The sequence below is a fragment of the Capricornis sumatraensis genome, chromosome 22 (assembly GCF_032405125.1).
Source record: "Capricornis sumatraensis isolate serow.1 chromosome 22, serow.2, whole genome shotgun sequence".
NCBI lineage: Eukaryota > Metazoa > Chordata > Mammalia > Artiodactyla > Bovidae > Capricornis > Capricornis sumatraensis.
Genome location: NC_091090.1, coordinates 15,469,530 through 15,483,634, shown reverse-complemented (window position 1 = coordinate 15,483,634; position 14,105 = coordinate 15,469,530). Strand labels below are relative to the sequence as shown.

Here is a 14,105-nt window from a genome sequence, read left to right as displayed (position 1 = left end):
TGAAGGCTGGGTGTACCCTGGCAGGTCTGCACCCGGTGTAGGGGTTCAGACGTGCCGTTCCCGTGTAGATGCAGTGCATGGTGCTCTGCGCAGGCTGAGAAGCTGCGCTCTCTCCCACGTATGGCGGTGTGATTCCTGTGTGGAGAGAAACCAGAGGGTGTTGTGTGCGGAGGTGTATCAGCGGCGGTTGTGCAGCGTCCACTGTAGATGTTGCTTGTGTGGGGTGGGCGTTAGGCGGTGGCAGGAAGCCAAGAGCACCGCGGCCACTTCCGCAGTGAGGAAGAGGATGGGGTCCCATTGCCAGACCTCGCCCCGTCCGGACTCGCACTTCCGGGCCCGCACTTCCGGACCCGCCTGCGAGGCATTCTGGGAAGCGGGGCCACGCCCACCGCAGAGGCCACGGGGAAGCGGCTGAGTCGGTTGCGCGCGCCGTTACCGGAGCAGTCTCTTCCCTCGCCTGCTGGGGGCTGCCCTTAGAAAGCCGCGTGGAGTTTATATTGTCCAACTCGCCGGCTCCTACCAAGCGCCGTACCCAGCACGTCTGTTTTCTCCTTTAATCGATACGGCCAGCCTCTGAGGGACCTTCTAATCCCCACCGCGCAGGTGAGTTACCTCAAGCTCCAAGAAGGGAAGGAGCCATACCGGCTTAGGCCCCTGACTCCCAGACTTGGCGCGAGAGAATTTATGACGAGAAAAAGGGCCGCGGGATAACGAATACCGTGCGTTTCCCCCGAAACCTGTCGAAAGATACCAGAAATCTCTCCTCAGACCTTTCTGAATTTCTCGCACTTGCTGGAAAGGGAGGGAATCATCGGTTAGTGCAATGAAAACAAAGTTGGAAGAATGGAGGTATTAGATAAGCTCGTATGGTATAATATGATACTTCCCAGAGTGTGTGCAATTAAATAATGAAGAAGGTAATTGTCCAAAGTTATATTTAATACCCGTTGTGGAGTGAAGGATGAACATCAGTTTTTAAGTTCCACGTGGTCATTCTTCAGATGTGCTTCCGGTGGCGTCTTCCTCCTCCCATCCTTTATTCCTTCCTCCTCTTTCTTCTTCCATATCTTTCTATGTATTTGATCTATTAGGCTGAATCATATGAAGTTACCTTTTATATAAATCAAAACTAGTTAAATGTTGGCAGTTTCATATGTTCAACCTAATGCATTTTAGAAAGCTTTTTTTTCTTTTTGGGGCGGCTAGGGGGAGGGGTGTGTCGTGCAGGATCTTAGTTCCCAGACCAGGGATCGAACCCACACTGCCTGCAGTGGAAGCAGGGTATCCTAACCACTGGACCACCAAGAAATTCTTGGAAAGCTTTTATATTTTGTGTTTCAGAAACCCTGAGATTTTCACTGATTGTAGCTTATACTTATGTATTATGGCTAGAGGGGTGGCATATGGGAGCTGGCTCTCCAGGAGATTGTTAAATATTCAAGGATTTTGCAAGAGAGTTGTTAAACCATTGGTAGCTTGAAATTGGCCATGGAGGGAGTATTTACACTATGGAAATTGGCTTCCCTCCTTGCCCTCCTGGGATCCAGTTTAGGGGAATGCTGTTGGTTGTTTGATTTATCTTAGGCCAAGTGAAATCAGTTCAGAACCACATAGATCCCCAAACACTGAGACTGAGGAAAGAGTAGAATGGATGCTGGGGAGGCAACCAACAAGTTCAGTGGTTGTGGGAGAAAACATTGAAAACTTGGGGATGTGCTGTCACAGTTCATAATTAATAGTTCACTTTAGTTAGTGTTAAGCATTTATCAGCACTATTTGAAGTACTTTATATGTGTTAACTCATTTGATCCCCACAGCAACCTTATGGCATAGATATCATTGCCATCCCTATTTTACAGATGGAGAAATTGAGGCTTAGAGAGGCTGAGTAACTTGGCTGAGGTTATACAGATAGTAAGTGGCAGAGTTTGGCTTTGACCTCAAGCTATCTTAACTCAAGAAAACATGATTTTAACTACACTGTCTGTATTATATATGTTAGGTTATGCTGCAGTAATAACTTCCAAATTTCGGTGTTTTACAGTAAAGACGGTTTATTCTTGCTCACATTTTTACATGTTGCCTATGTGTCAGATGTGATTCTGCTTCACACATCTTATTCTGGAACCCAGGCTGAAGGAGCAGCTCCTATCTTGGCCCCAGAGAAAAAAAAACAATTCTAGCACCATGCAGTGATTCTTAAGATTCAAGTAATACGTGGCATACTTCTTGTCACATTCCACTGGTCAAAGCATATCACGTGGCCAAGCTTGACTGGGGGGGCTGAGAAATAGAATCCCCCTCTCCCTAGGCGCTGCAAGTCACGTGGCAACCTTCTGGGTAGTGAATAACTGGGAACTGTTTTAGGTTAGGTTCCCAGAAGCAGACCCTGAGTCAGGGATTAGAGTGCTCTATTAAGGAAGTGTTCCTAGGAGAATCCAGAAAAGGAGTGGAGGAGCAGGACAGGGAAGGAGGCAAAGCTAAGTAAGGGTATAATTTCAGGCCAAGTCCTGGGCTGAGCCTTATCCAAAGGGGGTTCTGGGTATAAATTATACCCAGAGTTTATCCCAACTCAAGGCAGGAGAGCTGGACTTTCATATTTCCACAGCTGTGAGTCATCAGTTAAGGACTGCTCTAAGGGCACGTTTTGCTTTCTGAATATGGATGAAGCAGTTCAGTAGCCCTGGACCAGTCCTTCGAAAAGAATCACGGGTGCATGGCTCTTAGAAACAAAGTCACGCAGAAGTCAGGAGAGGGAACAGAACCTGAGAAGAGATTTAAGGAAATGTGGACAGAGCACCAGTAATTGACACTAAAGGAATAGTAATGCCAGCTACCACACTGCCTGTTTCATACTGTTTTATTTTGATGTTAAAGGTATGACTTTTTTTTCTCCTGTAGTTAGTGGCATGTCTTTGATGTCAGAAAGAGGGACCACAGTTTTCTCCTCTTGAAACAAAAGGTAATAGGGAATCATTACAGGTTTTTCAATAATCCTGTGTAGTGCTTACTGAGCATGTGTGTCTAACACTGAAATTTCTCCAGAGTGAAGAAATCTGTGTATAATACTGTGGTGCAATTCTGTCAGTAACCCAGAGTTAGTGCAGCCTCCATAGGTTAAGGGTACAGTCCCTAATAAGACTGCCCTGTTCCACCTATACCAGCTGCAGGTTCAAGGGTTCCCAGGCCCTGCTTGCTTCTGACCTACAAATTCAGGGGTTCCCATGACCTTTTCAGGTTTCTTGATTTGCTAAGATGATTTCTAGAACTTGGGAAAGTGCTAGGCTTTATGATTAGTTTTGTTACAAAGGATTCAAGTCAAAATCAGCCAAATAAAGAGACATACAGGAGGAGGTCTGGGAGAGCCCTAAGCATGAGCCTCCCAAGCCCCTCCTTGAGGAATCCAATGTGTCACCTTCACAGGACACTGATCTATTCATCTGGAAGACTCAACCAAACTTTGAGTGTTCAGAGTTTCATTGGGATTTCATTATATCTGCATGATTGACTGAATTCAGTCTCCAGCCACCCTCCTCTTCCTGGAGAAAGTTGGGCTAATATCACATGACTCAAATCCCCAATCCTTTAATCACATTATTGGTCTTTCTGATGTAACCAACCCCCATCCTGAGGCACTCATTAACATAAATTCAGGTGTGATCTGAGAGCCCCACCATGGTTAACAGAGACACCCTATCTCTCAGGAAAGTCAGGAAGGGTTCAGAAGCTCCCTTCCCAGAACCTAGGACAAAGACCAGATAAATTCTTTATTATGCAGCATGTATCATCAGATTGGAGAACAATATTTAACTGAGCGGAATTTTTGTAATTCCACAGGTAAACATAAATGTAAAAGCAAATACAGTACACCAAAGACAAAAAATCCTATCCAAAAATGCAACCAGGGAAGTAAAACAGATGACTTAAAAAGGAACTGTGGATAACAGCAGACTTGTCTTGCATAGCAGTGAAGGCTAGGAGATAATGGAGTATCTCCAAGAGTATTATAAGGTAGATTGCTCTTACTGAAAGATAAAGCATAAAATAATTATAGGATACTGTAGTGATATTTATCTGACATCCCAGAAGAAAGTTAATCTGTTACTGAAGTTATCCACTTAAAAACCAAAACATTTTAATGATTTTTGGTATAAATCATTGCAAAGTATATCACCCCATCCCCCTGCCTTCTTAACTGGTGAGTTCAACATTAGTGTGCTTTTAGGTAGTGAGACTCCCCGGGGTTACTGAGATCTTCTGTGCTGTTTGCCCTAATATTAAATGTTTCCACATGCTGTATTTTATACCTCTTTCTGCTTATTATAATCCTGTCTCACTGCAGCAGCAGTTTTATTGAAGCTCTTAATCTGCTGCTGATTTAATGTGCATTTGTCTGAATATGGGTCACAGGCTTTCTCCATCCTCCTAATATATATAGCTCATTAGCTATATCTGACAGATTTTATTTTCTGAAAATGAGCACCATGGTACAGTACATCCGGCACGTTCTTCTTACTATGTAATGTTGACATCATGTAGGCTTTCCCCTCTTGAATCTGAGTATGTCCATGGTGCTCTGTAACTTCCAGGGTTATAAAAAGATGATATAGCTTCCACCTCTCGGAATGCTTGTTCTTGGAACCTTAATCACTATGCCACAAGGATGGGGAGAAACCACAGGGAAAGGCTCCATGTAGGTGTCTGATAGAACCCCAGCTGAGGCTCCCATTTAGCAGCCAGCACTAATCTCCAGCTTTGTGGATAAATGAGTGAGCAAATGAGCTTTCAGGCGAGTCCAGCCCTAGCCTTCAAGCCACCCTAGTTGAGACCAGGTGGAGCAGAAACAAGCTGTCCCTGCTGATCCTGCAAATAATCCAAATTATGAATTTAATAAGCCAAAGAGTGATGGTTTTAAGCTGTCTCTAAGTTTGGGATGGTATCATTCACAGCAATATATAACTGGAAAACAATGTGACTACTTTCTACTCACAGCTTAAAAGTTGTTCCATGTGGCTTGGAGCCACCTGGGAGCTCTTAACCCAGAGGTGTCCTTTGCCAGTTTTAAGGAAGTTAAACCTTGTAAATTATTTTAAGTCTGTTCCTGCTCTAAACAAAACTTCTTTGGTTTCAAGGAAGGAAAAAAGAACCCGTTCAATTTACTTCAGGAAAGGAGGATTTAATGAAGCGACACAGGGGCTTATAGGAACCCCAGAACAGAAACTGCTATACAGCATGGAAACTGCAGCTGTTTTTACATATGTAAAATATATGTATACATAATATATAAACAAATACAGATTTTATATATACAGACATATGTATGTTTGTAATTTCTACCACTCTCTGCACGTGTACTATATTCTTTCCTCATTATATAGTCTCATTTCAGAAGTGGTTCATCATAACCCTTCCCCACTTTGTAGTCCCCTTTCTAATCTCAATCTTTATAATTCAAGTGCTGTTACTGATTCAGTGCCCAGTTTCCATTTCTTGAAAAAACATCTGATCAAAACAGCTCCTCTTTGCTAAGTAAGGTCCCACAAAGGACAAGCATCTGGGCTAATTACACCTAAACTAACTTTGGTCAGGTGTCCATCTCAAGGAAGACAGCTGCAGTTTTGAGGTAAAGAGTCCCCCAGAAAGAGTGGGTGGGCATGTAGTGACTAACCGCTAGAGCAGCTCCTCATTCAGGCTGCTAACTCCTGGCCAGAAAATGAAATCTGAGATGGGGTAAGCATGGCCAGCTGAGAGTAGCACATTATGAGGAACTGGCAGCCCAGAGGAGGATCAAGAAGAGGGAGGAGGGGGAGAGTTATGTCTGGCAGCAGATGGTGAGACCTGCAGGCCCTGATGACATCTGCAGGTGTCACTTCACCCTAGATGGGTCCATGGTGTCCTACATAGAGACCCCAGAGTACAATAGTCCAAGTTCTAGGTCAGCTAATATAAAACCTGTGAGACCTCAGGCAAATTACCATCTTTGACCCTTGATTTCTTCATCTGTAAAATGGGAATAATAGCACAGCCTTGCTGGGCAAGGGTGGGAATTACCTAACTCGTGCCTCATCACAGCCATTCAGTAAGTGTGAACTCCCTTTCTTCCTCCACTTGGAAGTCAGAGCTCCCCTTCCAGGTTGTGGAATGTGCTGGGACAAAGATCCTGTGGCTAGAGGTCAAAAGTTTTCTCACTTCAGTTACTCACAACCTCAAAGGAGTTCCCTGCCTCAGGGCTTCACACCTTGCAAAGGTGAAACAGGCCTTTATGAGTCCAGAGCTACCCTGATGGGGCCACTGACTATACCTTTTTCTAAAAATCACCAGATTTCTGGAACCAGTAGATGTGCACTTTAGAAATCAGTGAATAGAAAATGCACAGCGAAATAGCACTGAAGCTCTTGGATAGGCCCCTCTCATTTTAAGAACATAACAGAAATTATGGAACTGTCAGGCAGATCTCAGTTCCATGAAGACACTCACTCTCCTCATGTGGTTCAACACTGTACAATGGCAATTACTGAACTATGCGTGTTGCACGTCAAATGCGGGAACAGAGGCACGGAGCTTGAGGGAAGGGGCTCTGGATCAGGAGTTCCAGGCCTGAGGTCCATTCCCAGCCTTGCTGCTGCCTAGCACCGTGTCCTTGGGCAAGTCACTTTCCCTCTCTCATCCCGATTCTCCACACAGGTAAAATAGGATGATTGGATCAGTTTCCAAGAGGCCTCAAACTCAAATAGGAAAGGAGTATCTTAGTGATTAAAAAGAACCCTCAGAATTACCCAAAGTGAAAGTGAAGTCACTTAGTTGTGTCCAACTCTTCGCGACCCCGTGGACTGCAGCCCACCAGGCTCCTCCATCAATGGGATTTTCCAGGCAAGAGTACTGGAGTGGGATGCCATCGCCTTCTCTGAAACATTAGTTCAAATCCTGTCTCTTCCACTATTAGCAGTGTGACCCTGAGTAAGTTGTTTAACCTCTATACACCAGTTTCCTTATCTGTAAACTGGGGATAGTTACAGTATAAAGTTCTGAAGATCAAAGAAGGCAAACCACGAGGGCATGCAGCACACCACCTTGTACATAGTAAGTTCTTGATGAATGGTAGATATTGTTGTTAGGGATGGGGATTTTAAAATATATTTTTGAAAGTGTAGCTCTATTAATCATGTGACCCCTGGGACTCCTCAGGCCAGAATCAGTACATTTCTGGAGTGTCTAAAGAGGAACAGATACAAATTTGTACAAAAAAGTCATGGCACTCCTTCAATTAACAAGTTTCCCTTTTTTGATGATGGTGGGGACCTCCTTGTAAGACAGTGATCTTGAAAGCCAGGTTATGGGGAGAAAGAAATGATTTTATAAATGTTTTAAGCTCCCACTCCTTTATGTCAGCCTGGAGGACTTGATCGTTAAGGAGGTTACTTAATCCAGGCTACAGAGAACTTAGTATATGGCACAGAGCAGTATTTCTGTAATTTCTCGAGAGAGAACAAGACTCAGATTCCTGGGTCACATCCCAAATTACTTGATGGCTAGGAATCTCCAAGGGTAGGAGCCTCTGAAGGGATGTTTATTTAAGCTGGTGCCCAGTTACTCTTGTCCTAGAAGTTTAGGAAACCTTGGCAGAGAGGATAGATTGCAAGACTGAGAACTGACCCTCCCCAAGGTACATGGGAGGAGGAGAAGAGAGAAATGGTCATTTTAATGAGGTGACTGAATATTTATCTGTAAAGTGCAGTTGAAATGGAGGCAGACCAAGATGCCTAATGGACAAGTTGTCCCCTTCCTTCTCAGTTCCCACTCCATGAGGTGTGGACTCATGAGACAAATTAAATGAGGGGAAGAAAAATAATGTCTTTGTACATCTGAGTGTTCTGAGTGTCCTGTGAATGAATTGCTGCTCTCAATGATGTCACAACATCGTCATCAAAACATCACACCATTGTTATCAAAAAGTCTTCATCTAAGAATCTCTTCAGCTTTGAAACCCAGCTTCTATGGGTGTGAGGTCACCCAGGAGCTAAATCAGGTTAGGGCCCCTTTAGGTCTGAGAAGTTGCCCTTTGCCTCCAGGGCAAGAACCAGAACATGCTCTTCTAGTCTTGCTGGGAAACAGTTTGGGAGCAAGAGGATGGGAATTAAATCTTCCTGGAGGAATCACATAGCCAACCAGTTAAAGAGTGGGTCAACACAGATGGTTATAAGAGAACAGGTCAGTGTGCTACTCTGGCCTTGGCATTCTGGTTTTCTCCAGTGGTCACACTTCTGGGCCAAGGGTTCACGTCCCTGGGGCTCTGTCCTCTTCCTGAGAGGGATTTCCTTCTTTTTTTCTGGTCACTTCTTGCTCTTCCCTAGTACAGATGAAGAACTCTGAAATTCTGAACATCTAATGCCTAGAAATAATCATAATAATCTCAGATTTGAACCATCATTTATACTGTTTTTTAAATTGTAGTAAAGAACATATAAAATCATTTTAACCATTTAAAGTATGCAACTCAGTGGTATGTAGTACACTCAACAATGTTCTGCAGCCAACACCACTGTCTAGTTCCCGAGTTTCCTCACCTCAGAAGAAACCCTGTACCTATTAAGTAGTCACTGTCCATTTGTTCCTAACCCCCAGCTGCCAGCAACCACTAATCTGCCTTCTGCCTTTGTGCATTTGCCTGTTCTGGATATTTATTGTAAGTGGAAGCATATGATATGTGGCCTCTGGCTTCTTTCGCTTAGCATAAAGATTAAATAGTATTCCATTGTATTTAATATACTACATGTTGTGTATCAATCAGCTGGATATCCTTTATACATTTAAAGTGATTTTTTTTTTAATTATTTATTTTTGGCTGCACTAGGTCTTCATTGCAGTTCGGGGACTTCTCATTGTCCTGGCTTCTCTTGTTGCTGAGCATGGTCTCTAGGGCACGTGGGCTCCATAGTTGTGGCGCATGGGCTTAGTTGCCCTGCAACATGTGGGATCTTCCCGGACCAGGGGTCAGATGTGTGTCAGCTGCACTTGGCAGGTGGATTCTTAACCACTGGACCAACAGGGAGGTCCTAAAGTGCTTTTCATAAACACCGTATCACCTGATCCTCACCAAAACTCCGAGAGGTGGTCAGGGCAAATATTATTCATTATCATGAAGATTTTCCCCATTTTACAGATGAGACAGGCTCATAAAGGTGGAGTTACTTGTCCAAGGTCTCATAGGTGGTTAATAGCAGAATCAGAACCCAGGTGTCTGAGTTAGGATGACCAAAACCTTTCTTGAGCTGTTTGCTTAGTAATACTAAACAGTGTCCTTCCTCCAAGATCATGAGTGGACATGTGCTCATCATGGCAAGACAGGTGAGGACCAGTGAGAGTTGAACCCTTCAGTTCAGTTCAGTCACTCAGGTGTGTCCGACTCTTTGCAACCCCATGGACTACAGCACACCAGGCTCCCTGTCCATCACCAACTCCGGGAGTTTATTCAAACTCATGTCAATTGAGTCGGTGATGCCATCCAACCATCTCATCCTCTGTCAGCCCCTTCTCCCGCCTTCAGTCTTTCCCAGCATCAGGGTCTTTTCAAATGAGTCAGTTCTTTGTATCAGGTGGCCAAAGGATTGGAGCTTCAGCTTCAGCATCAGTCCTTCCAGTGAATATTCAGGACAGATTTCCTTTAGGATGGACTGGTTGGACCTCTTTGCAGTCCAAGGGACCCTCAAGAGTCTTCTCCAGCACCACAGCTCAAAAGCATCAATTCTTCGGTGCTCAGCTTTCTTTATAGTCCAACTCTGACATCCATACATGACTACTGGAAAAACCATAGCTTTGACTGATAATCATAGCTAATAACCATAGCTTTGATAATCAGCCCGAGGGTTTGGTATAAAGGTGGTAGATACAAGAGAGACCATGCATGGCTGCAGCCAGCAAGGAAAGAGTGGGGCTCTGAGTCCTGGAATGGAGGTGTTTAGATGGATGAATCTTACACTCCTTGCTTGCACAGGCCTAATTTTGTCCATTGACAAAGTTGATCACTGCCTAACAGGGCCTGATCTTACAAGGCTTTTCTGCTCAGACCTCCTTAAGAATTCTCCTTCCATCTCTGCATGAAGTATACATACTTTCCTCCAACAGCAAACCTAGCAGTCAGGGCTTCATAAATGTTTGCCAGCTAAGTCAGTTTAAGGACTTAGGTCTCTGATGTTTCACCCTTTTTCCTCAGCAGTGTGTCACCAGTAGCAATCTTCAGTGCAAATAAGCAGGACTTCGGGGAGTAGAATCCCACTCTGCTGCAATGAGAGTTTTATTCTCACTAATAAAACAGCAAAACTAATAATGGAATGTTTGGAAAGCTGAACAAAGCAACAAAAATGATCCATAGCCTTACTGCCCTAACACAACTTATTTTGAATAATTCTCTTCGCCTGGCTTTCCTTCCTTTCTACCTTCCTTCCATCCACCCATCATGAAAGTGATACAAAATATTGTAATATTTTAAACATTACCTAATATCTCACACCCAGAGACAACCACTGTGAACATTTTGCCCACTTTCTTTTTTTTAGGATTTATTCATTTATTTATTTGGCTGCACTTGGTCTTAATTGTGGCCTGCAGTCTCTTTGGTTGAGTTATTTGGACTCTTAGTTGCTGTGTGTGGGATCTAGTTCCCTAACCAGGGATTGAACCCAGGAACCCTGCATTGGGAGTGTGGAATCTTAGTCACTGGGCCATCAGGGAAGTCCCAGAAAGAGACACTTAAAAAAAATTTAATTTCAACTGTACTACATGGCATGTGGGATCTTAGTTCCCCAACCAGGGATCCAGTCCCCACAGCCTGCATTGCCAAAGCAGTCTTAACCGTTAGATCACCAGGGAAATCCCTTCTTGCAGTTTCTTTCAATGTTTTTTTCATAACTGCAGCTATACTGAATATTCCATTCTGTTAGTATATATGTTGTTTTTGTTACTAATTTTTTTCTAATAAATATGTTTATTTACAGAAATTTATGGAAAAAATTAGCAAATAGGAAATAAAAATTACCCAGAATATCCCTTCTACATATGGAAATTTTAACATGCGTTTTTAAAAAAGATTTATTTGTTTTTGCTTGTTTTTGGCTGTGCTTGGTCTTCGTTGCTGTATGTGGACTTTCTCTAGTTGCAGCGAACACGGGCTATTCTTCGCTGCAGTACTCGGGCCTCTCGTGGTGGCTTCTCTTATTGTAGAGCATAGGCTGTAGGTGTGTGGGCTTTCAGTCATTGCAGCTTAGGGGCTCAGTAGTTGTGGCACGTGGGCCTAGCTGCTCCACAGCTTGTGGGATCTTCTGGACCAGGGATCGAACCCGTGTCCTTTGCATTGGCAGGTGAATTCGTAACCAGTAGATCACCGGGGAAACTCTAACGTGCATTTTTTTTACATAGTTGTGATCCTACTGAATACAGTTTTTTTTTCTTTTTTTCCCACCTATCTTAATCTCATTTCCCCATGTTGCCCCATAGTCTTTACATTAACTTCATTTTTGTCTTTTTAATGTGTAACACATTTATATAGTACGGTATTAAAAAAATTAGGATACTATGGAAAGGTTTTTTCCCCACTTATTTTTCATTTGCCTATTTTTCCTCCCATAGCACCCACTGTTACCTGTTCCTTGTGGACCCTCCTCCTGAAGCACCCTTATGTGCATATGTAAAATACATTATACTTAAATATATTCTTTCCTCATCTTTCCATCTTTTACATAAAAAATAATGAACTATGCACATTCACTTTCTAAAACTCAACAGTATATCTTAGAGTTTTTCCTATTTATATTCAAATAGAGTTTCCTCATTTTTTTTTATACCACATAGGATTCTGCTTCATGTAGGGTAGCATAATGTATCAAACGAGGTCCCATGAGGGGAAAGGCAAGATAGGGGAATGAGTACAAACTACTATGTATAATGTAAATATGCTACAAGAATGTGTAGCAAAACCGAATATCACCAATATTTTATAACTATAGATGGAATATAACCTTTAAAAATTGTGAGCTACTGTGTTGTACACCTGAAACTTATATAATACTGTATATCATCTATACCTCAGTTTTAAAAAAATGTTTTTTAGAAATTAGGCCCCATCAGTGAATATTCAGGTTATTTTCCTCTCTTTGTGCGCAGTGCAGCTATGGCTCGGGGTCCCAAGAAGCACCTGAAACGTGTAGCAGCTCCAAAGCACTGGATGCTGGATAAGCTGACCGGCGTGTTTGCCCCTCGTCCATCTACCGGTCCGCACAAGCTGAGGGAATGTCTCCCTCTCATCATTTTCCTAAGAAACAGACTTAAGTATGCCCTAACAGGAGATGAAGTGAAGAAGATTTGCATGCAGCGTTTCATTAAGATCGATGGCAAAGTCCGCACTGATGTAACCTACCCTGCTGGTTTTATGGATGTCATCAGCATTGATAAGATTGGAGAGAATTTTCGTTTAATCTATGACACCAAGGGTCGCTTTGCTGTTCATCGTATTACACCTGAGGAGGCCAAGTATAAGTTGTGCAAAGTGAGAAAGATCTTCGTGGGAACAAAAGGAATCCCTCATCTGGTGACCCATGATGCTCGCACCATCCGTTACCCTGATCCCCTCATCAAGGTGAATGACACCATTCAGATTGATCTGGAGACGGGCAAGATTACTGATTTCATCAAGTTTGACACTGGTAACCTGTGCATGGTGACTGGTGGTGCTAACCTGGGAAGAATTGGTGTGATTACCAACCGGGAGAGACATCCAGGCTCTTTTGATGTAGTTCATGTGAAAGATGCCAACGGCAACAGCTTTGCCACCCGGCTCTCCAACATTTTCGTTATTGGCAAAGGCAACAAGCCATGGATCTCTCTTCCCCGTGGAAAGGGTATTCGCCTTACCATTGCTGAGGAGAGAGACAAGAGGCTGGCAGCCAAACAGAGCAGTGGATAAAATGATCTCTGTGTAACATGATTGGAAAAGTCTTTGTACTTAGTTAAAGATAATAGCACATAAAAAAATAAAGCTGTTTCTAATCTGCTGCCAACAATAGTACTGTGACTAACACTGTATGTGTGTCATTTCAAATGTGTGAGCCTCCATCTGTGGAATAAGCTCCTAGAAGTGGAATTGCTGGGTCAAAAAGTGAATTTTTAATTTTGATAAGGCCAAATTGTACTCTGTAGGTTAGCAACACCAGCATGTGATTTAACCCAGTGTCTAGCCTTAGTTACTTTCTCCATCTTCTTTTGTCCCTATAGCAGAGTTAGGACCAGCCTCAGGCATAAAGCAGTTTTCCTTTCTGGCTACTCATACATTATCTGTAATATATTGAAGGCTACTGGATGACAGGCACTTGCTGTGTGTTGAGAGACAGATATGTATAAGACACAGGTGCTGCCCTTGGGAGCTGATCTCAGAGCTAGTGGGGGCTGGGAAGGGAGCACGGAGGAAGGGATACGTAAGAAGAGCCCACCAGCCCCTCAGCCTCTGAAGGGGAGGAACTGGGTGTGGTTTTGCTCTCCTTATCCTGGCACCTAGCAGAGCAGATGGTAGGCAGCCAGTGTTCAATATACATTGAGGGAATAAACAATTAAATAACAATGTCTGGTGTGGGGGAAAAGGGAAAGGTGCTGGAGCAAGGGTGTTGGTCAGGGCAGGCATCACAGAGGAGAAGAGCATTTGAGCACCTCTGAGAATGTCACCAAGTCAAATTCTAGGCCAGAGAGGCTAAATATTTGTTGGCTTCCTGACTCAAAGACCAGTTGGGCAAGGAGAGTAGGGTGTCAGGAAGGATCTGGAGACAGATCTGAGTGGGTGGAGTTTGGGGGTCCCTCTGATAAGTGCTGGATGGTATCTTCGAAATAAGGCAGAGGGTCTTTGAGTTAAGACAAAGGGGGAGAGGCTAGAGAAGACTGCCAAGGAAAAGCCCCCCCATTTCCCCACTCCAGTGCAGAGTGCAGCTCCTGTGAGGGGCAATGACCATTCTCCTTACCCTGTCCCAGACCCTGGTACGCCCCAGACAGTCCAGATTCTGCACCGTGCTGGTGCAGGCTACACAAAGGATGCCCACCCCTTCACTATCAACCAGATTCCAAACCCC

General features: G+C 43.7%; 1 protein-coding gene across 2 annotated transcripts; it reads left to right on the top strand.

Moving 5' to 3' along the window:
• Positions 1–415: 415 nt before the first annotated feature.
• LOC138069338 (small ribosomal subunit protein eS4, X isoform-like) lies at positions 416–13,010 on the top strand. Of its 2 annotated transcripts, none has more exons than XM_068960593.1 (2): positions 416–603; positions 12,162–13,010. In XM_068960593.1, the coding sequence occupies exon 2, from the start codon at positions 12,164–12,166 to the stop codon at positions 12,953–12,955; it is 792 nt and encodes a 263-aa protein (XP_068816694.1). In that variant the 5' UTR covers positions 416–603; positions 12,162–12,163; the 3' UTR covers positions 12,956–13,010. The 2 variants fall into 2 exon arrangements, with proteins under 2 accessions (XP_068816694.1, XP_068816693.1); XM_068960592.1 differs by having other exon boundaries at positions 12,157–13,010.
• Positions 13,011–14,105: the final 1,095 nt, after the last annotated feature.